General features: G+C 40.2%; 1 protein-coding gene across 4 annotated transcripts; it reads left to right on the top strand.

Moving 5' to 3' along the window:
* The first annotated feature begins 204 nt into the window (after positions 1–204).
* Slitrk2 (SLIT and NTRK like family member 2) lies at positions 205–12,492 on the top strand. 4 transcript variants are annotated; one of them, XM_070039621.1, is made up of 3 exons: positions 205–482; positions 4,431–4,484; positions 5,027–12,492. In XM_070039621.1, exon 3 carries the CDS (start codon positions 5,058–5,060, stop codon positions 7,593–7,595), a length of 2,538 nt encoding a protein of 845 aa, XP_069895722.1. In that variant the 5' UTR covers positions 205–482; positions 4,431–4,484; positions 5,027–5,057; the 3' UTR covers positions 7,596–12,492. The 4 variants fall into 4 exon arrangements, with proteins under 4 accessions (XP_069895722.1, XP_069895719.1, XP_069895720.1 ...); XM_070039618.1 differs by having other exon boundaries at positions 5,015–12,492; XM_070039619.1 differs by lacking the exon at positions 205–482 and adding an exon at positions 599–761 and having other exon boundaries at positions 5,015–12,492.
* Positions 12,493–23,721: the final 11,229 nt, after the last annotated feature.

Genomic DNA, 23,721 nt, shown 5'->3' with positions numbered 1-23,721 from the left:
TTGGGGTGCCAAGGATTTGCTTGGTGAACACATTTGCCCAAGTCTCCCCGAGCCCTAGATGGAAAGTGCTTGTTTACCATCGCTGCAGGGGGGCTTTAAATGTCGGCTGAGAACTCCAGTGATTGGGCGCTTAGTAGTTCGGGGAGGCAGGCTGTGGCCCCTGCGGGGGGGGGGGGGGGCGGGGGTTCAACTCCCACTACTGGCTGCTCTTTCACTTGCGCCCAACTTCCATTCGGAGGGCTCCGTTTCCCCTTGGATTTGGTACAGACCGAGTGCCATCCGCCTTGTTTGCTTTGCCACGTCTGAGCTGCATCCCGTGGTGGAAGCTGCCAGCGCTGGGCAGAGTTCCAGACGAAAGGGGCCGCGAGGCGCAAGCCGCGCTCCGCCGCGCCGGGCAGGGAAATGGAGCCGCGGCTCCTTTGTGGGCTGCTCCCTCCCCCACCTTGGGGCTCCAGGGACACGTTCGATCTGCGGGGTGATTGGTAAGTGCGGGCGAGGGGCCGCCATCCCTCCCTCTCTTGCCCACCCCCGCTTTCCCTCCCACCTTTTCCTCCCTTCCCTCGCATTCTTCTCTCCTCCTCCCTCTCCACTCCCCCCTCCCTCCCTTCCTGCCACAATCGCTGCCCCGCGGCAAAGCCCTCCAGTAGGAATCTGCTTGCCCTGGGGGCGCCGCCTGTGCTCCCCGTGGTGCCCTTGCCCGGGTCCGAGTGGCAGATGCTGCGGGCGCCTCCGCGGGCCGATCCACGCGCCACGCTTTCTCGGTAAGTTGGGAACAGTCGGGGACGCCGGGGCCAAGCAGCGGGCATTTTTCCCCCGCTTCGAAGGGGGCACGGGCGCGGCAAGCTGAGCGCGCCCCACAGAGGGCAGCCACCCCTTAACTATCCATCCACGCTCGCGTTTGCTCCTCTCCGGACCTTCCAAGCGGGCGTGGTCGGGATGGGCTTTCCGGGCTGGGGGCGGCCCACGCGCGAGCTGCGACTCGCCCGCGCCTCCATCTGCCAGCCGTGCCCAAGTCCCAGGGCGACAGCACTCAGCGTGGCCGGACAGCCAGTATCCTATGGTTAAGGGGTCGAAGGACTGTGCTGGCGTCCAGTTCACCATTTCCTGACAATACGGTGACATACGGAGACCCCTGATCTCCACCAAAATAGTCCTTCTAAAATGGGATTCGCTCGGGCTGGGCAGGACTATGGGAAAGACTTGGACATGGTGATGCGGCTCTGTCCGGCCTGCGAGCCTCCTAACCCGATGGTGACAGTTTGAAGGGCCGGGGTGCATGCTCCTTCACCCGCACCGCCCTTCCGTGGAGCCCCGGGCGACCCGCTCCAAGCTCCATACAGTTACACGCGAGGGAGGCTCACGGCATCCGCAATGAAACCTCCCTCGCCCTAGGGGGGAAAGGGAGCTTTTTCCTTATTTTAGCTCCCACCCCTGCCATAGTTGGTTCTCAGTTCACCCTGAACCTTTCCACCTCTTGAAATGCCGGCTCTTCTTCCGGCGACATGGGCGGCCCAAGGAAACTTACTTAAAAGTATTCCTCGGGTTACAGAGTGATTTGATCCCAGTCACTAGGCTTTAGAAACTAGTTGAGGTCTTTCGACACACAAGCAGGAGATGGAGAAGAATCCCCATAAGAAGACCTGCTACCACCAACACCCCCACCACCGCCGCCCTCCCCCCCACCCCTTATCCACGCAATTCCTTTATGCCAACGTTTTCAACAGCTCCAAATTCTCATCTCTCTTTCTCTCCTCTCTCCCACTCTTCCTCTTTCATTTCTCCCAAGATTATCTGCGTCTTTAAGCACCAGCAAGATTGGCTGTCAAATACAGCCAGTATTTGAGAATGAAAACTCACATTGGATGTTTCACTTAAAATTAAACAGTGACTTCATGTATAAGACTGCCATTACTGAAGTTTAGCTAGACATTTGTCTAATTCACATTAAGCACTAACCGGCTCCTTGAAAACCTGATATTCAGAATCTCTGTGTTTTGTTTCTAATTATAGTTTCTTGAACTTCAGCAACTCAGGGCTTTCCTTGCGTGCCAAATATCCTCATTTATCCTATAAACCTCATTTCTAAGGCTATGTTGGCTTCTAGTTTAGTAAAATATTAACCTAATTAGCAAATGGTCCTTCAATGAACGACTAAATAACTAAATCATACCTCTCTGGTAATAATGCACTTTGAATATTATTTGGAAATTTGCAAAAATTTCACATAAAGGGAAGCCTAACTGTGCTCAGAGTGTTGCATTGTCTTGAATCTGGTATTGATAACCTGCACTAGAGTAGGAGGTCATCTATTTGTGCATCTGTCCCTCACCACTGTCCATTTCAAAGCTGTCCTACAGAACAGAAACCAAAAAGCAAACCTGGATGCTTGAGAAGGATAGAATCTTACTGAGGAAAAAAGAAAGAATTACAGAAGTGAAGGGTGCCCCATACAAAGCTTTTCTTGCAGGGAGGAGAGGGGAAGGGAGAAAAAATCGGGGGGGGGGGTGCATAGAGTGTAGTCAGAGCCACAGGTTGCTTTCTGGTTAAAGTTTTTAAACTACAACTACCCTAACTGTTTCAAGGGAAGAAGGAGCTAGTATAAGGCCTAGAATCAGATGTTCTGGGCTTATGAGGGAAGGCTGAGAGAGATTGCAGGAGAGTTTCCATTCTCCAATGGCTGTGTTCCCATGTGTGATTCCCTAATGTGCATTCGTGTAGTCATTGTGACACTGTGTGGACTCCTTCTCCAGCCAGCCTGCGGCGGTAAAGTCAAATAATATGAGCCTAAGTGTTTCGCAGGGCAAAGGCATAATAAAACCAATTCTTTTCCTCCCTCTGTCATTCCTTCCTTACTTATTGTGGTTATTTCCCCCTTCCCATCAGAGGTAGCCCATGGCTCTTCCATTTAGTAAGCTACACTAAGGTTGTCTTGGATCCAGGGGGCTGTTAGATGTTTAAGGATTAAAGGAATAATGAATAGACAATGAACACCTGGCCACCAGTAAAGCTGTGGAAAGGTTATTGGGGCCCAAACTGAATGTCCATTCCAGAGGACTAGGAAAGGGAAACAGAAAGTCTAGAAGGTAGTACCTGAAAACAAACCTGAGAAAGTAGGAATGGTGGATCTCAGCCCATGACTTCTTTGATTTCTGCTTGCTTTCTGAGCAGTCAGCCTTCCCGCACTGCTGTCCTCTCTCCACCTGCTTCAGTTGTCCCTACAGCCTACAGCCCAAGAGGCCTCGGTGTCCTAAGGAGGGCTCCCACTCCCAGCTGAAACAGCCTGGCAGTACTTTATAACACCCACTGGTCTTCTTCTTGCTCTAAGGCAGAAAGCACACGTTGAAACCTCATTATCTGCCCAAATATAAACCTCAAAGGTAGGGGGAGGCTTTGATTTTTGTGTATTGTGGTTTAAAAACTAACATTGGGGTAGCTTTCAGAGTGCAGTCTTATCTGTTTGTCAGGTTACCAGTGAGAAAGCTATTCTTTCCAAACTGAAGCAGCTGAGTATGTATGGCAGCAATCCTGTGGAAGAACTGTGCGTCCTCCTACACAGTCACACTGGGGCCCCATGAACTCTCAAGAGAACCTCAGCTAGGAAGGTGTGTGGCCCCGTTGGTTCTTGTAGCAAACAGGAGTGCACATGTACACACACACACACACACACACACACACACACACACACACACACACACACACACACACACACACACAGAATCTTGGTGGGTAAATGTTGCCTGACAGCTTTGTAGACTGGTCAGGTCATTGTCCTGATGCAGTGTGTAGGTGGGGGTGGGACAGGTGATAGCTACTGCTAGCAAGGGCTTGGTGGAAGAGTTCTGATGTCCAGCACCTGAGCGGGGCGCTCGCTGAAGAAACCCATGTGCGGCCGGAGCTTTACCGTGCTGCCAGCCAGGTTGGAGGAGGAGTAGTTAAGAAGCCACTGACGCAGCTGGGAATTGAGCTTGGCGAAGCTTTTCTCAGGGAAGGGAAGCATCTGCCCCACCCTCCCCCTCCCTCCCCCTCCCCCCTCCCCGCGCCCTCCTTCCCGTGCCTCCACCCCCCGTGACGTCACCAGCCCCGTCCCGCGGAGCCAGCGAAGCCGAGCAAATTCAAACTGCTAGATACACTGCTGCCGCGGGTGGACGCCGCCGGCAGATCGATCCTGCCAGGCACCGGGACCTCTACACAATCGCACCCCCTAATCTGGGCAGCGAGGCTTCCTTAGGCTCCAAACTCCCTCTGCTCTCTTCCTTGCCTGGAGGATTTTGATATTTCTTGGCACACCTTCCCCCCACCTCCCACCTCCAGTCAGATCAACCAAAGCTGGGCACCCCCACACCTCACCCCTGCCCCTTGAAGTGGCGTCTTTTTTTTTTCTTTTCTTTTGGATGTTATTTGATTCCCTTGTTCTTCCTTTCTTTCCGAAGATGCTAAACTACTGGTGGACCGCAGAGGAGAGGAGTCCCGTCTTCTCCTGATGTGTGAGTATCCCCCCGCCCCCCAATTCCGACGTGGCCGTCAGAGCCCATCGCTACTCCACACGCGGGACCCCTTTGGAACTGCTTCCTGTTTCTCCCACCCCATTTTGCGTTAGCATGGAGGAGGGGGGGGGGGAGTAAAGCCAGGACTTCTGCAAGCTTCCAGAAATCTCTTCAAGACCCCCGGAGGAGGAGGGGTCGGCTTGGATTTAGTAGGGACAATTACTGATGACACCAAGGCTGGCTGAGACAGGCTGGGAAATCAGGTGCCAGGCGTGTGTGTTCCGGGCAGGGTGGAGGAGGTAGCCCAGCGCGAGTGGGTAGGGAGAGGAGAGAAGAAACCGGTTTGGGAAAATGCAGTGATTTCATTCTGTGCGCTGCCCACCCCTCTCGTGCTCCCCCTTTCCTTCCCTCCCTCCCTCCCTCCCACTGGCCTCCTTGCTTTTGCCTTGTTAACCGGGCTTCCTTGTCTCGCCCCTCCCCCGACACCCGCCCCCCGCATCCCCGCTCCCTCCCTCTGTCCTCCACTCAAGCTTTGCCTGTAGGTACCTGAGCTGCCATCGAAGGTGCCTAAAGATGCTGAGCGGCGTCTGGTTCCTCAGTGTGTTAACCGTGGCCGGGATCTTACAGACGGAGAGTCGCAAAACTGCCAAAGACATTTGCAAGATCCGCTGCCAGTGCGAAGAGAAAGAAAATGTCCTGAATATTAACTGTGAAAACAAAGGATTTACAACTGTCAGCCTGCTCCAGCCACCCCAGTATCGAATCTATCAGCTTTTTCTCAATGGGAATCTCCTCACCAGACTGTACCCAAACGAATTTGTCAACTACTCCAACGCCGTGACTCTCCACCTAGGAAACAATGGGCTGCAGGAAATCCGAACCGGGGCATTCAGTGGCCTCAAAACCCTGAAGAGACTGCACCTCAATAACAACAAGCTCGAGGTGTTACGAGAGGACACATTCCTGGGCCTGGAGAGCCTGGAGTACCTCCAGGCCGACTACAATTACATCAGTGCCATCGAGGCAGGGGCGTTCAGCAAGCTGAATAAGCTGAAAGTGCTCATCCTGAATGACAACCTTCTGCTGTCACTGCCAAGCAATGTCTTTCGCTTTGTCCTGCTGACCCACTTAGACCTAAGGGGGAACAGGTTGAAAGTAATGCCTTTCGCGGGCGTGCTTGAACATATCGGAGGCATCATGGAGATCCAACTGGAGGAAAATCCGTGGAATTGCACTTGTGACTTACTTCCTCTCAAGGCTTGGCTGGACACTATTACTGTTTTTGTGGGGGAGATCGTCTGTGAAACTCCTTTCAGGCTGCATGGGAAAGATGTAACCCAGCTGACCAGGCAAGACCTCTGTCCCAGAAAAAGCGCCAGTGACTCCAGTCAGAGGGGGGGCCACAGTGACACGCATGTGCAAAGGCTGTCACCCACAATGAATCCTGCTCTCAACCCAACCAGGGCTCCAAAAGCCAGCCGGCCACCCAAAATGAGAAACCGTCCAACTCCTAGAGTGACTGTGTCTAAAGACAGGCAGAGTTTTGGACCAATCATGGTGTACCAAACCAAGTCCCCTGTGCCCCTTACCTGCCCCAGCAGCTGTGTCTGCACCTCTCAGAGCTCAGACAACGGGCTGAACGTCAATTGCCAAGAGAGAAAGTTCACAAATATTTCTGACCTGCAGCCTAAACCTACCAGTCCAAAGAAACTCTACTTAACAGGGAACTATCTTCAAACTGTCTACAAGAATGACCTCTTAGAATACAGTTCTTTGGATCTGTTGCATTTAGGGAACAACAGGATTGCAGTCATTCAAGAAGGTGCCTTTACAAACCTGACCAGTTTGCGCAGACTTTACCTGAATGGCAATTACCTTGAAGTGTTGTATCCTTCCATGTTTGATGGACTACAGAGCTTGCAGTATCTTTACTTAGAGTATAATGTCATTAAGGAAATTAAGCCTCTGACCTTTGATGCTTTGATTAACTTACAGCTTCTGTTTCTGAATAACAACTTGCTGAGGTCTTTACCTGATAATATATTTGGGGGCACAGCCCTCACCAGGCTGAATCTCAGAAACAACCATTTTTCTCACCTGCCTGTGAAAGGGGTTCTAGATCAACTTCCGGCTTTCATCCAGATAGATCTTCAAGAGAACCCATGGGACTGCACCTGTGACATCATGGGACTGAAGGACTGGACAGAGCATGCCAATTCCCCTGTCATCATCAATGAAGTGACTTGTGAGTCTCCCGCTAAGCATGCAGGGGAGATACTGAAATTTCTGGGAAGGGAGGCTATTTGTCCAGATAGTCCCAATTTGTCAGACGGGACCATTTTATCAATGAATCATAACACAGACATACCTAGATCACTTAGTGTGTCGCCTAGTTCCTATCCAGAACTACACACTGAAGTTCCACTTTCTGTCTTAATTTTAGGACTTCTTGTCGTTTTTATCCTATCTGTCTGTTTTGGGGCTGGTCTATTTGTCTTTGTCCTGAAACGTCGAAAGGGAGTGCCAAGTGTTCCCAGGAGTGCCAACAACTTAGATGTGAGCTCCTTCCAATTGCAATATGGCTCTTACAACACTGAGACTAATGATAAGACCGATGGCCATGTCTATAATTACATTCCCCCACCAGTGGGTCAGATGTGCCAAAACCCCATATACATGCAGAAGGAAGGAGACCCCGTAGCCTATTATAGGAACCTGCAAGACTTCAGCTATGGCAACCTGGAGGAGAAAAAAGAAGAGCCAGCCACACTCGCTTACACAATAAGTGCCACTGAGTTGCTAGATAAGCAGGCCACACCACGAGAGCCGGAGCTGCTCTATCAAAATATTGCCGAGCGAGTCAAAGAACTCCCCAGTGCAGGCCTAGTCCACTATAACTTTTGTACCTTACCTAAAAGGCAGTTCGCCCCTTCATATGAATCTCGACGCCAAAACCAAGACAGAATCAATAAAACCGTTTTATATGGAACTCCCAGGAAATGCTTTGTGGGGCAGTCAAAGCCAGACCACCCTTTACTGCAAGCTAAGCCGCAATCAGAACCAGACTACCTCGAAGTTCTGGAAAAACAAACTGCAATCAGTCAGCTGTGAAGGGAAATCATTCACAACCCTATGGCATCCAAAGATGCCCCTCCAAACCGCTGGAAGCGTTGCATTTGCTTTCGTGTTTGTGTTCTCCCTTTCCCAGTGCTGACCGGGGACTTGGAACATGTTTGGGAGATAGGGTGAAAACAGTGATTCTGCTTTTGCAAGGTTTCCTTTAAATTATTTCTCTAGCTCTCTCCCACCCTCACTTCTCTTCTTAGGAACCATCAGTGACAAGAATGTTTCTAAAATGCATTTTTTCACATATTTTGTTTATGGATTTGTTTCTGTTTTCTTTTTCTTCTTTTTTCCAATGTGGGAGTGAAAAGAGATAACAGTGAATGAAGGAAGAATAGGCAGACTTTCCAAATGCAAATAGTAGTGTATTTTGTCGAAGATCTCCAAAGATCTTTTGAGTCTACAATTTGTTTTGTAAATAGTGATATATGGTATTTCCATCTTCAGTACCAACTATAGCCACTGGACATCACTTCTTTGTGTTAAAGTGCCTTCGCACTTTAAGTACATTACTTAAATGTTGCTTTTAGCTTTGATAAATTGAACGTATTTTAATGTGTTGTATTTTTAAAATTGAAAACACTGTAAAATAGATTGGTATGTCAGCTATATTAAGTCAACATACAGTTTGCTTGGGTTATAGAAGCCAGCCTGTCATCCAATGATTCTAGTTTTAGGACTTTACAAACTTAACTGTAAAGTGTTTCTTTTCCTCTGGGTTTAAGTGATTTTTATTTAAGTCAAGCAAGGGGATTTAACAGTGGACTAGAGGTAATAAGTCATCTCAGTTGGGCTTAGTAATTCATTAATAAAATATATTTAACCCAATATCAGAGTGAATTGAACAATTAATGCCCTTCAGTACATCATCATTTTACACTAACATGGTCAGTGTTTTAGATTATTTTCCTAATTAAGAGTGCATTATACAACTTGTAATATATTTTTTCTGCATTAAATTAGATATTTTTATATATTTAAATGAAAGAGTCTGTATTTCTAACTTTTTAATTGAAATTAATATTTTTTCTGCCTATGGAAACATTTTCTATAAACACACACACCAGTAGAGGCCGCCACACACCTCATTTAACCAAGACATAAGAGCCATTGCATACCTTGAAGAAAGACTTCAAAGGTGAGATTTAAACTTCCCAAATAAGTTCTCTGTAAATTCAAGGCAGCAGAGGTAAAAATGTATACGTAACGCTCTATTTCATTTAGGGTAACACTTAGACTCAGAATTCTCAATTTTCACAATTTCTGACAAAGCAACATTTTCCTTGCATTTAATTCAAGCATTTAATGGGGTGCTATCGAATCATATATACTATTTGCATCTCCAAATTCTTCAATAGTTATCCAAACTAAGACAGTAAGCATAATTTCCTTCTGCCTTCTCTGGGCATGTTGTACTTGAAAATGTCCTAGTCTGCTTGAGCAAATCTTTCATTTTGGTCTTAGCATTAAAAGGATTTTAATTAATCAAGTCTACATAACATTTATGAAGCCTTATTGCCTGTAAATAATTTTTAGTTGCAAACATTATCGTGTGATTTAAACAAACAGCCCTTCTTTACAACAAAAAATAGTTTTGTTTTGTCTATTGTAAATCCTTATGCAACTGGGAGGGTGATCTGCATATAAAGTAGTCCAGCTTTTCAATTCCTTATTAAAGCAAGTGATGGCGTCTGAAAGAAGCACACTGTTTCCTTTTCATAAATAGGTTACTTCACATAATAATCCTTTATTATCATGTGGAGATTGAAGTGGATCCTGATAAGTTACTTTTACAGCTTTAAAATGACTAATAGTATATTGTCTGCCACTTTTAGCAATTCATTTGACAGGTTTTCAATTCGAAAATACTTAAATCCAGATTATTTGGATTAATAAGCACTGGTGCCAAATACGTTTTTTTTTAAACCAAGTAGAAAATTGTGTACCTATATTTGTAAATGGAATTCAGGGAAAAATGCCTTTAACAATCTAGTCTCTGAATAGCTGTATGGTGAACTAGCATGTTCATTCTTTGATTAGTGATCAGAGTTCTTATTTAAATATATTAGATCAAAATAAAAAATAGTGGACTAGGGTGATCTACCAGGAAGGCAATATACAGAAATTCTACATTTTGCAGAAGAGAAGTTAGAGTATTGACCTGAATGACCTTGGAGACAGTTCCTAGAAACAACCTCATCTTTGAGAGACATGTTTATATATACAAAACAGTTTTAAAAAATTCTGCACTTGTTGGTCTCTTTTGGCACAGTGAATAATAAATACAGGTGATGAAAACAGTGATAAATACAGAGGTAGGTATTTGGGAAGTTATTATGAAAGAAGATTAGCACATATCTATTAAGATGGCTTTTAGACTTCAATTATATGATTAGAGCCATCAATGTAGTGATTCTACTTCACTGTTCTTTTTCTCTTAAGGGTAAAGTCACTCCTATAAAATTCCACTGTCCAAACAAAAATTAATTTATTGATCTTAATGAATTATATCTTAAACTTCACTTCTATAATTTTCAAAAGGCCTCCTGGAAAAAACTCAAATTTATAAATTCATACATTTTTGCCCAATAATTACATGTATATATTCATGCTTCTCTATTTGCATTATGTTTTAAGATGAAATTCTTCAAATATAGCCCAGACTATTTCATTTAAAAGCATGGGTGAACCTTGGGTTTTGATGTTTCATTTTTGAATCCAATCATAAATACATCAAAATTTTTATTAATGTATTAGCATCCTCACTAACTATTAGATGTCCTCCTTTATCTGATCAACTCCTATCAGAAACACTTTATTTCAGGAATTTTATTTTAACTCCTTCCAGCTGCATTTTGATGAGTGTGAGCAAAATGAAATGGTTCCAGCCAAAAGAATGCTGTTCCCAGGGCCCTGCCTGGAATAGGTCTGGAAGTCTGGCCTGCTCTGTGTCAAGTGGTAATCCTTTCAATTCTAGCTCTTAATTTAATAGTTGCTTCCACTGTTTCTGAGCATACCAGTGGCTAAATTAGTAAGGAGATAGTAAAAATTACCACTTCTCAGACTGAATACCACTACCATGTCTAATTTGGTTGTGGACTTGGGTCAAATTGTGTGCCTTGTTTCTCCAGCATTCGGTGAGTAAGGAAATCACACTTCAATTTCCTCTTCTTGATCCTCTGTCCTCTAAGGTGACTTAATTTTTCTATATGATTCTATGTCATCAAGGGCTAAACATTTTATGTATTTTAAAAAAGAATATAATGAAGAAAAAAGAAGTTCTGTCATTTTTCAGACCTTGAAAATTCACTTCAATTATACACATTCCAGAAACATACTGTATTCTATGTTAGAGTGAAGAAAGCCTTCCAATAATTCTCCTGATTAATTTGATTTTTCCATTCACTGATTCAATAGTTCCTGAGAGCTTTCTTCTTAGGCACTAGGTTCTGTTGTATGCTTATGGGGTACAGAAATATATACTGTAGACAGGATATCTTCTACCCCCAATCCTACTCCCACAGGACGACCCTCTACCCCTTGCCAGCCTGGCAACAAGGTTACTAAAAATAAAGAAAAACTTTTCCTGAATGAAAATCGCCCAGCGGCAAAGTTCATGCAATGCAGGAGGTTGCATTTTTAAAGCTAGTTCTGGGCAGTAACGTTTAAAACTGATCTATCACAAACAGACTAACTACAAAGGAACCATTATTAACATCTCTTTGGAGTTGCCCGGCTAGAAAGGAAAAAAAGGAACATTGAAACAAAAAAAATTACTACAGATTTGGGTTCAATATTATGGCCTGAAGTTAGCTATGTACTTGTGCATCTAAAGATCTCCTTCAGAGTTGACTACTGAGTTTGTAAATATAAAATCATAAACCTTAAATTTTTATGGAATATTATGTTTCAGAGACTTTTTACTTTTGATTTCAGTGGCTTAAAAGATAATCTTTTGGCTTACATGTATTTTACCAATAGAATTATATGACAATTGTGAGAAGAATATTAAGTACTGTATATAGGTGTACTTTTTTCTCACAATGGTTGTGCAAAATGTCACGTGTAAGTTGCAGTTTTGTAAATCAAATTCTATTTTAAATGCATTAAGGGAATTGCCATTTAGAGGAAACTGGTGAATCCCTTTATAAAAAGGAGCAAAACCTTTTCTAATACAAATAACCACTCTTAAGTTTTCTATGTTTGGATTTTCAATATTGCCTTTGCTTAAAATAGAGCCCATGTGAGTAAGTGTTTTGCCAGTGCTGCTGGTGCTACCAGTTCCTTGGTTGCTAAGGGCTTATACTTGAAAGGCTGCTGCAGTTGTTGTTGTTTTTTCTGTGAATTGAGCCATCCAGCGATTCTATGATGGCATTGTAACATTTCTTGAACAGTCCAAGTAATCAACTCACTTCAACTCAATTGAACATAAGACTCTGTTGCTCAGCAGTACCTCCCTTCCCAGATAGGATCATGTTTCATTAGAGGGTAGAGTGACTCCTGTATTCACATCCTATAAAGTGCTTAGAGTCACAGGATTTAGAAGAAATATTTGTTATTATGTAAACATACTGAATTGCATGTGTATTGGGATTTTTTAGCAGTATTTTAGCTTGAAAGTACTTGTACAAATGCTGTTAGATTTAGTTGCAAATAATTGTCGTTACTGGAATAAATGGCAAATGAAATAAGTTCTTGTGTAAATAGACTTCTGTGCCAAATAGTGACATTGTTTAAGAAAATAAATGTCATATTTTGGGCTGTTAATAGGCAAAATGAAATATTGGAAATGTGATCAAATGATACTGTATCTTACTGGATAAACTGTTTACACAGTTACTTTATGCTGTAGTTAGCTTTCAGTTAATAAATAAATATTCACTAAAAATGAACATTTGAATTAGTTAGAGGCATTTTTTAGATTGTTAATAACAAAATGTTATATAAATTGTCCTCTTTGCCTTGATATATATTGCTCAAATGCTTTCAATATAGGTTTTTATTCTTTACTTGTGTATTGTTTACATAATTAGAGTAAATGAAATTTCAAAACTATATTAATACTTATATTTATGAATATATGTTAGTATCACACTCAAAAATTAAAGGTAAGCTATAACACAAAGGTAATTTGCATAGAGAGATTTCTCTAGGAATTGGAGAAAGTCTACAATCCTCCCATTCACACACACATCTACAAACAAGGCCAATTATTTTTGCTTATAAAACTTAGTCTTATTCCATAAATGATGTAATACATTCATATTTTGCAAAGTAAAGGACAGACTGACACATAAATAAAAAAAAACATAAACCATAAAATTGGTGACAGATATGTTATCATTGCTTTCCTAAATATTATTGTTAAATAAGAAGAGAGATTTAGTTATTATGATGATAGCATGGTAATGTGATTTATTTGGCTATGAGTGTTTGGTTAAAACATCAGAATAAATCTGCTAGGTATACTCCATTCACAAATGTATACTCAAAATGCAAAACATAACAAAGTTCTCATGGTGGACATGAGAACTTAAAACAGGCTATCTGTTTTAAGAGTTATTTATTACAGTACGTATATTAATAATTGCATCTATGTTATCCATCTCTTGAGCTTGTGAATATATGTAAAATCTATAAATATAAAAATATATAGCTAAAACAATTGGAATAACTGAATTTTGAAGTGTGTTAGTGCTCAGACACAAGACATTTTAAGATATTGCTTAAAATGAAAAGGAAAGACATTTACAGCATCTCATTCTAAACAAATGTTATACACAAATGTTTATCAACACTTCTGTGATTATTTGTGGGCTGAAAGCACAACTGATTCATGTTCCTCTGGGCAAGTGCTTGGTAAGTAGTAAGCACACATTATTTTATTTATTTCAATTTTTGTATGTTTGCTATCAATTTTACTATAAAATGTAATGTTTAAACTAGCTAGCTATCAAACTGCTACCTGGCATCTTTGGATATTTTTCTCTTGACAGAATGTTGGCTAAAACATTCGATCTAAAGTACCATCCAGCTCACAAAATGACTGCCAGGCAGACAGGATTGGTTTATATTGGGCTCTACTTTGGGTCATCCTTGACCATATCTCTCACTTGTTAAGCCTTTTTCACTTTCATGTTATTAACCTCAGATAATGATTTGGAGCATAACCCTCCAAAAATTTTTTTAATTAATGAATGAATAATAGAGACTTTGCCTTTGCTATGAATCCTGACGAAAGGATTAGAAACTGGAGGATATAAGTATATAGTATGATTACCAAGAATTAGGTATTCTAGGAAATGTTAAATATTTGGTATTAACACTTTCACATGTTGTAAGAAATGCACACATATATCCACACAAAGATATATCATGTGAGCATAACAGAATAATTATGAAACATAGAGCCAAGATGCAAATATTACATTCAGGCATCCCCAATTTTCAATGATACTGAACCCAGTGATCATATTGTAGAGTTAATAGTTTTACTGCTAAGTTGTGAGGTTGCCTTGTTAGTGGCTTTTGGAATTGGGAGACTCTGAGTAGAGAGAAAATTCACTCACAGCTTGAATGATGAGTTCTTCCAGAACTTGTTTAGTTCTTCCTATGTGCATTTGATGGGTTTCATTCTCAAGACTTTCACATAGGAAAGAAATTCTTAGGGTTCAAGACAATATTGAATCACACTTCTCACGGAACAAGGGTTTCTCATAAATTTGTATTTTTTCAAAATAAGAACCTGCAGGTGCTGTTTTCTTGTTTGTTTGGGATTTGAGGTTCTAATATTAGGGTGGCTGGAAAGTTTTGAGGACAGGTCATAGCTTTCTTTGAGCTTCACTATTTGGGAGCAGTGTTTAAGTGGATGACCTCAGTGGATACCTCCCATTTTGGTACTTATGATTGCAGGCCACATTAGGAAAGGCTGCTGTACACGAAGGAGAGACAGACATTTAAAAAATTGTGACTCAGGCCTGAAAATTCCTTATAGTCTTCTCAATTCAGTTGTCCAGTTTAGACAGAGCCCTAATCTGATCTTCTCTCTACACATTTCAAATACACCATTTATCTTACTGAATATCTCTTCCTAAGTTTATCTTTAAAAAGTTAAAATCATTTTTCTAATTTCTTTATAAGTCATGGCATCCTACTGCTTTGTTGGGGTGGAAGAATAGAAAGAGTTTTCTATTTATCTAGTTTTGAGGGAGTTGTCTTTTTCATTGATGAATGACTTTATTCTCTGTGATGCCTAAGTATATTAAACAAGAGTCTAAGAATACCACACTATCACATTTTAAAGAAAACAGCATTTTCTGCAACTAGTTGTTCAACACCCTTCTCGTTTAGTCAATTGTGCCAAGTTTCTTATGATCAGGGAAACTTTTGGACCTGTGCACAAATCAGTTGAGCTTCAGAAACTCAATGATTCATTCCAGTGAACAAAGCTCTTAGCTGACAAGTGGTATTTGGCCTCTACTCGATCATAAATTTTGGCCATAGTTTTTTCTGGACCAATGTGTCTCTCTCTGGTCAAATCAGTTCTAAAAGGAAACAAAGAAATATAGCTGTTAATCTCACAATATTGAAGTGAGGTGTTCTTTGGCGAGAGAAAAAAGTAGGACAAGTATTTTTCAAAAAGTTTCTTCGCTTTCTAGAGGTTTCTGAGGGTCTTATCTAGAAGCACTAGAAATGAAAAAAAGTAGTTTCCTTCTTAAGAAAATAAAGATTATCCTTCTCCAAACCACCATATTAAAACATAAATTTAAATGGGTGCCATTGAGATTCTAAAGACTAATGGAAGGATTACATTTCAAATATTCACCTTGAAACCAAATTGTTTGGAACAAAATATGTTAGAGGAGTGGCTTGTTGACAGAATCTGTAGTACTTCAAATTTTGGTTAGCATGAGTTCATACAAAGTTGTTCAGTTCAGGCTGGGAATGTGGCTTAGTGGCAGAGTGCTTGCCTAGCATACATGAAGCCCTGGGTTCAATTCCTCAGTACCACATAAAAAGCTGGAAATGGTGCTGTGGCTCAAGTAGTAGAGTGCTAGTTGAGCAAAAGACGCTCAGGGACAGTAACTAGGCCCTGAGTTCAAGCCCCAGGACTGGAAAAAAAGAAAGTTCTTCAGTTCTATAGTAATTGCTCAAATGCAATGAAAAAGAATAATTTTTTAATTTATCTTTTAGTTGTACAAAGGAAGGGCCATTTAACGAATCAGTTTATGAATGCAATGCATCTTGATCAATGTCAGTCCCCTTAAAGTTCCTCCCCCTTTAGCACACTCCTTCCCTTACTTTCCTTACTTTTGTTGTATATGCAATGACATTTTTAAAACTAATAAAACTAAGGTATTATTTTACATTTTTGTTTTGTTTTGTTGGTCGTGGGTCTTGAACTCTGGGTCTGGGCACTGTCCCCAAGCTCTTCAGCTCAAGAAGAGTGCTCTACCACTTGAGCCACAATGCCACTTCCAGTTTTCTGGTCGTTTATTGGAAGTAAGAATTTCTTAGCTGGGTTGGCTTTGAACCGAGATCCTCATATCTCAGCCTCCTGAGTAGCTAGGATTACATGCGTGAGCCATTGGCACCTGGCTTATTTTGCTCTTAAAGAATAAGGTTGGGGGAAGGTCGGCTTGTGTGGATGATTTTCAATCTAATTTTCTGAGTTTCTTTCTTGAACAAAATAAAAATATCCAAGAATTGATATTTGAAAACAGATAGTGTAAAAGTCTTAAGAAGAAATCAAGGGATTTATGACAGAAAGCCAAGGAACAAGAGGTTGTACCAATTTTCCCCTCACCACTCCAGGACAACCCTTCGCCAAGCTATGACTGCAGGCCAGAAGACAAATATTTAGAAGATGCAAGTCTTTGAAGTCTATCTTGCTTTGTCCTGAAATCCTGCGGATTCTTTCTTATTCACTCACTAAGGAGGATCTAAGGGCAGAGGGCTATTCACCAGGAGGGCAAAGGAAACCTCCATGCTTCTGTTCTGTGAAATTGGCTAAGATCTTTTCCTTCTCGGAGTGTAACTGACTCATCTGAAGTTATATTTTGCCTTGCCATTCAGAAAGCAATAGAGTAAAAACAAGTTCATTATTAGGGAAAATTGCAATATGCTTTAATATATTAAAAATTGTAAATAATCTTCAACATTAACAAGGCATTATTTTTAACCAACCTCATGCTTGTGCTGTTACATATTAATTGAACAATTGAGCTAGAAGTTTGAATGTTCCTATACTGAGTTTGAAAAAGCCGAAGGATTTTCTTTCTATCATCCTGGTCTCTTAAACATTACATTTGTGGGAAGTCATTCAGCAAAGGGTAGGAATAATTTCTGGGATACGGTAACAGATTGTATAGCAAATATCATTATTTGTGGAGTGCTCACTGTGTGTGGAACACTCAAGCAATTTTGGGCACATCTGAATCAAATCCACAAGTGTACCTAAAGTCTAAGTATGTGCCTAGCAGTGGGCCAAGGTGCTGGAGAAATGGAAAACTGGCTAACCACTAAATCTGATTCAAGGTTCTCCTGTTTAAAGTAAAACAACCAGATAACATTTGAATTAGGACATGGTGTCTGTCCTCAGGGAATTTATGACCAATTAGGTTAAAAAGGTATGGGAGGTCAATAACTGAAAAGAACACTGATTCTCATTATCTGAGAACTCTGCTTGGAGCCAGTCGAACATCAAAAGAGCCTCAGATTGAGGAAAGGGTTGGGGAATTAGCAGGTTAATATGTATAGTTTTTTGTATCTGTGTTTCAGTAAGGACATTTAGATTTAGTGAATTTTTATATGGACCCTAGTGACACAGTAAGTGGAGAATAGCTACCTAGTTCAGCAAGATGCAACTTGCTAAGATTCCAAACCCACCTCTGCTTTGCACCAGCTGTATGACCTTGAGCAGCTCACTCAACTTCCTGGGACCTCAGTTGCTGTCTTTCGAAACTAGTGACAATGGTCATCTTTACCTTAGAAGGTGATTATATCACTCAATGAGTTAATATTTGAAAAAATAAAATGTTTTTTGGGCAAATTTACAAGTAGGAAAGATGTCCTTTGAGGATAGTTCTGAGTTTCAACTCATGCCATATCCATTGAGGGGTCTCATTGGAAAGACGGAAGCAATGAGTGATGTGGAAGCTAAAGTGCGCCGAGCATTTGTGAAGGTGCTATGGTGATTTAGAAGTAGGGGGAGAAGAAGCTGTGAGACTATCCTCCTAAGCTCAACCGTAGGCTAAGTTCAACCCTAGAGTTGGTTCAACTCTGATAAGGCAAGTTAATGTATCATAACACATTCATATTTTATGATCAGCAGACTCTTAATATAATAGTATTCAACATCTTCAAGAAAAAAAATAAGGAAACATGGGTTTTAAAAAATGGGACTGTTTTTTTTTTTTTTTTCCTGGAGTCTAAAGGAAGAAAACCTTGATGCTTTTTTTTTTCTTTTTTGTTTTTTAAATGAAGAGTAACCTGAAGCGACCTGCAAAGGAAGTTCAGATTTACCCATGATTCACACAGGCCACTCAGATATTAGATACATTGGAGACTGACTCATAAGTACTCAACCTGTGCAGCTGTACAAAGACTCAAACTGAGAAGTGTCCCGTACTTGGCTGAATGTTCTGCTTTGCTAATGCTTATTGAAATTATGAATTACAGTTGTTATTGAGACAGGGTCTCACTCTGTAGGCAAGGCTGGCCTGAAACTCATGATCCTCTTGCTTCTGCCTCACAAGTGCAGGCGTTATACACACACAGAACATGACTATGAATCACATTTGACTAAGAGAGCCTTCATTATCATTTTGTACCAAGCCTCTCAAGTTATATCCCATCCTAGGTCTATTACACCTATGACTCAATTAACTTGTCACAGGTTGTTTTTGCCTAAGATTGATTTATGCCTAGTAGGATCACTATTTTATGAATATTTTGTAATTTCTCATTTTTTATGACTACTTGTACCTTATTCCTTTGCCTTTTCATATGAAGTCCTAAAGTATGGATTATTTGCTTTTAAAGCTTTTAAATTTAGAATTTGTACAGTTTTAAAAGGAATTGAGAATAAATGTGTGTATTTAAGAAGAATTAATTTAAAAAAAACATCCAGCGGCAGTTGGGGAGAGGCAGTGGATGCCCGGTCTCTATTCTGTGCATAGCCTGTTATTTCATAGTATATCACTGGCAAGGGCAGTCTGATGCATTTGCAAATTGAAAAGAACTATTTGAATGTTTATAGGGTAAGTGAAAAATTGCTTGGTATTAATGGAGTATATTTCATCCAATATCATCAACTTTAAAGAATTCTTCTCTTCTGTCAGCTTGTGATCACAAGAATAAGTTATAGATTTCACTCATCAGAATTATGCCAAGTTCTGGCATTTAAGACCATGAAAACAGAAGCCTTTGGGAAAGAAGGGAATCTAGTCAAGTTGACACAGGAGGTTAGAGCAGGGGTGGAAATGATGAAATCTGATCCATAGGATTAAGATATTTCCATTATATTCTGTTGCATAATCAAATAAAATTGTTTCAAAAATGACTTTGAGAATTTGTATTAAATGGCATCAGGATAAGCTTTCATAGTTGTTCACAGCAAAACTACTTAAATAATAAATGAAAAAGGGCAAATCATGACAACTTTGCATAAACCAAAACTCACCCACGCTCATGTAGAGATTACTATCATACATTTCACAGGTACATGGAGGGAGCTCACAGGTAAACCTCACAACTGCCTTTGAAGCCTGGCTCCAGCCACCCTGGATCACGTAACAGTCATCTGTTTATATCTGACCAATAAAATGTGCATCTTAAAATGAAAATGAATAGGTTGTAGTGACAGAACTACCTTTGACTGTTATATTTTTTCTTTCAGACCTAAAAACACATCATGCATTGAAGGGTTGTGTAAGGACTGTGGTGAGGGAAGAACTTCAGACTGTATGTTGGACTTATTTTACACACACATATATATGTATAAATTAAAAGCATTCGGCATATTACCTATTGATTTCTTAACTTGACAATCTCCGTAGTGCCAAGTAGTGCAAAGGGCTGCCTACTTTGCTTCCTCAAGCTTGGAAAAGCCCCAGAAGTTTTCCTTATTCATCACAGAGACTGGAGAGATTGCTACAGATAGAGAAAGCTTTGATGTGCAACAGCTACAAGTTGCTGAATCACATTAGAGAGGTAGCTTATCACTTTGAACAATATTTGTTTTTTTCTGGCTTTTCCTAGTAATGCTGGTACTGAATTCAATTAAGGATTATTATAAACAATCAAATGATATACTGATTATGGAAATAAATTTTGAACCTAATTTGGTAATTAAGTAAATAAGACGCAAGCTTAATATTCCCCCCCCCCTCTCTCTCTCTCTCTCTCCTCTCTCTCTCTCTCTCTCTCTCTCTCTCTCTCTCTCTCTCTCTCTCTCTCTCTCTCTCTCTCTCTCTCTCTCATTCCCCCTGTCTTTCTCTCTCTCTCTTGCCTGTCCTGTGGCTTGAACTCAGGGCCTAAGCACTGTCCCTGAGCTTTTTTATTTTTTTTGCTCAACGCTGGCACTCTACCACTTGACCCACTTGCAGCGTTTTTTGAATAGCTTATTGGAGATTAGAGTCTCATGGTCTCTCCTACCTGGGCTTGTTTCAAACTGCAAACTCAAATCTCAGGCTCCTAAATTACTAGGATTACAGGCATGAGCACAGTCCCGGGCAATCCGGCTTCATTCTTAAAGTAGACAAACCAGGAACTCTTTAATTTGCTTTTTGTCATCCCTACAAACACTAACCACGTAACAATAAAAACTTTTTTCTATAACAAGTAATGGCATCAGTCTTTATGAATTTGTCATCTACACTGAACAAAGTCATTCATCAGACTAGATGTGATTTAAAAAGGTATGACTATACAAGTTAACTAAAACAAGCAAGTGAATGAATGTTTAAATGAAGAAAATTTCAGTATTGTTAATAGAAATTTTTAAAACTACAACAAGGGTTTGAGGGTTTTTGCATGTCAGATGGGTAATAACTACATGAAAGTTATAATACAGTAGTAGGGAAGCACATCTCAAAGGATGGTATAAAATGTCATCACACATAAATCACAAAAGAATCTAGGAAAAAAAATACAAAATACACTTCTTTTCATGTTCTTACAGGAGGCCAGATTCTGGGTTAAAGAATCTGATGTTTCTTTTTTTTCAATATGGTAAATCCTAGCAAGAATATGTGGAAAGAAGGCGATTAAAATCTGGTTTATCACTTTATTGTCCCTAAGAATAAAGAATATTTTTCCTAGCTCTTTTGTAGCTATTTTTCAACATTCTCATTTATAATGTTTTCTGGAGTGTAACATCTATCTTTAAAAGGTTTAAGCTAATGCCCACAATACATATTTGAAAATACTTTCCTGTGTATTATATTTCTTTTTCCTAGGCTTCTTCTAAACTTACACCTCATTATACTATGAAGAAATAAAGAGATTCTCAAATGTAACAGGACTGTTTTGAACGCTGACAAATATCCATAGCAAGAGAAATAATTAACTCATTAACTCATTCATTCATTCATATAACAAACATTTATTAAGCACTATGCAAAACTCTGTCTCTAATCCTCAAGGAGTTCACAACGGAATGGTGTAGAAAGTCATGCATAAAATGAATGGTAATGCTGAGTTCTAAATGTTATTAGAAAATAGATATACAGAGTGAATTTAGAAAAGAAGCAGATTCTACTTTCCCCCTCTGGGAAGGAAGACCTAGTGAAAGGCGTACTACATCTAGACCTAGAAAGTGAGTAAAATTGTATTGGCCTTAAGAGTGTAATAAACGAACAACAGGTTGAAAAGCAAATACCTATACAAGGGCGTTATGTGTTCTAGTTATGGTTAGATATCTAGCATAGCTCCAGACTGCAGTTGGAGGGGACTGTAGAAAGCAGGAGACACAGAGGACAGACTGTAGACAAATCATGAAGGGCCTCAAATGCCACACTAAGAAAATTAGAGGTAATTCCATTTTGAATAGTGTAGTAACATGATGGATTCTGTGCTTTAAAAAAGTCATGGATAATGGACTAAGGTGGGAAGAAAGGAGACATGGTCTGAATAACAGAATAGGAGCTGAAGCAGCAGAAATTATAGTATGGGAGGCCTAGTGACAAAGGGAGGAAAGGAATTAGAAAACCTTATAGTTAGTTGTCTTTGTAGCACAAGACAAAAGGAATAGTCGAATCCTCATACAATCTTGGAAGTTGTCTTCATAAAGGATTCTTCACATGTTTAAAGCTTTGTATAATTAACAGAGTCATCATGAAAAATGTTTACTAATTCCAGAGTCCCATTTTGTGGAATTTCTAAATACCTATAAGAAACATATTTTACTTCTTCCTATGCACTAAATGTTTTTTTAGATAAATATCTTGCTTCAAAATCGACTATCTTTGTATTCCAAACATCAATAAACGTTTTACTTAGTAAAGGTAGCTATAGCTTCTCTATATTACAACCCCTCGCTAATGTCCACTCTTTGGTATGGATATGTAGTTGCTAACAGTACGTAAAAAATTCTGTGTGGATATGGAAACCACACAAAAAGTCAGATTATTGTAGAGTTGAAATTATTTTTTGGAAGAAGGTCAATATAATTTGGATTTGAGTTATGTCTTAAACACAGTAGTCATTAGAAAACATGTGAATAGATATTTATAATCAAGTCACAACTTACAATTGTTTCCTTCTTAATTTCTTCTTTAAAAGCATTGATATATTGTATGTTGAAAGCAACTTCCCTTAAATGTCTAGGTTACTTATCATTGCTGTTATATTTCTTTTATAATTTCCTTATAGCATTATATCAATGCTGACATACATATACCTTACTAAACAATAGAATTGGGCATGAACACAATAGAAAGAATGGTGAGCCTTGTGAAGATCAGGCACAGGGGTAAATACTGTCCAGGAATATGTTATTTTTGGTTGATTTGCAATTGCAGCTGTATAGGTAACAAAGCAACTGACATTGTGAGAATCCATTCACTTATTTGAATGATATTTCATTGAACACTTCTTTTCTGTTGTGATTATAACTTGTACTTGTACAGTCACCTTTGCTGAATAGCATATGAAGTACAATAGATTTAAGGATGCCATGGGCATCTTAAAATTTATATGAAGAGATGTGTGTGTGTGTGTTTGTGTGTGTGTGTGTGTGTGTGTGTGTGTGTGTGTGTGTGAGAGAGAGAGAGAGAGAGAGAGAGAGAGAGAGAGAGAGAGAGAGAGAGAGAGAGAGAGAGAGGGCACATACACACATGAAAGAGAGAGAAAGAGGTTATGCTTATCTAAGTTTTGCATAAATACTGTCATGTCCTTTTTGGTATCTATGACAGGAAACAAAGAATGAAACAGATGATAGAAAAAAGAAATACGAGAGCTACACTTTCCAAATGGGAAATGATTCTTTTTCTGTCATAAGTGAGTATTGTCAAAAACATAGGCTGATATGCTGTCTCTTTCTACAATGTTAGAATTTATTGAATAACAAACTCACAAGCTAGGTAAATTTCTTTGGCATTGATTTGCCAAGTGCTACTGAGGTTACTAGATAGCCTAGATGACTGACAATACAGATCCTTAATCACTAATATGTAATCTAATATCACACATGACATTTCACAATCATATATAGATTACAAGTTGGACAGGAAAGGATTAAAGCCACCCCAGTGTTCACAGAAGCTTTGTCTAAAGCAAGAGAAGAGATGGAATACCAATGCAAAGAAAGTCAGTCCAGCTGGTCAGATAAGATACTAGTATGAAACCAATCACAGTTACATATGTAAGGTAGTGAGTACCTTTCTTGCCAAACATTGTTACCCCCTCCCTGGTTTTTCTCCCATTTTCCCTCCCCCTCTATTCCCCCCCTTGTTGTAAAGTTTATTCCAGCATATTGTCTTGTGAGTATCTTTGTTGCATTGGTTGGTCCTTTGTCTTCCCATTTTGTTGTTTACATTCCCTTCCCTAATTCAGATAAATGTATATACAGTACACAGGGTACCAAAATCAAATAAAGTGACAACAAGGGATA

This window comes from Dipodomys merriami, unplaced genomic scaffold (assembly GCF_024711535.1).
Source record: "Dipodomys merriami isolate MVZ:Mamm:240054 unplaced genomic scaffold, mDipMer1.0.p SCAF_3, whole genome shotgun sequence".
Classification (NCBI taxonomy): Eukaryota; Metazoa; Chordata; class Mammalia; order Rodentia; family Heteromyidae; genus Dipodomys; species Dipodomys merriami.
The sequence above is the reverse complement of the archived record's forward strand: the minus strand, read 5'-3'. Positions and strand labels throughout refer to the sequence as shown.

Excerpts from the sequence above, each read along its gene's own strand:
- Slitrk2 (XM_070039621.1), top strand. The coding sequence starts at position 5,058 with ATGCTGAGCGGCGTCTGGTTCCTCAGTGTGTTAACCGTGGCCGGGATC.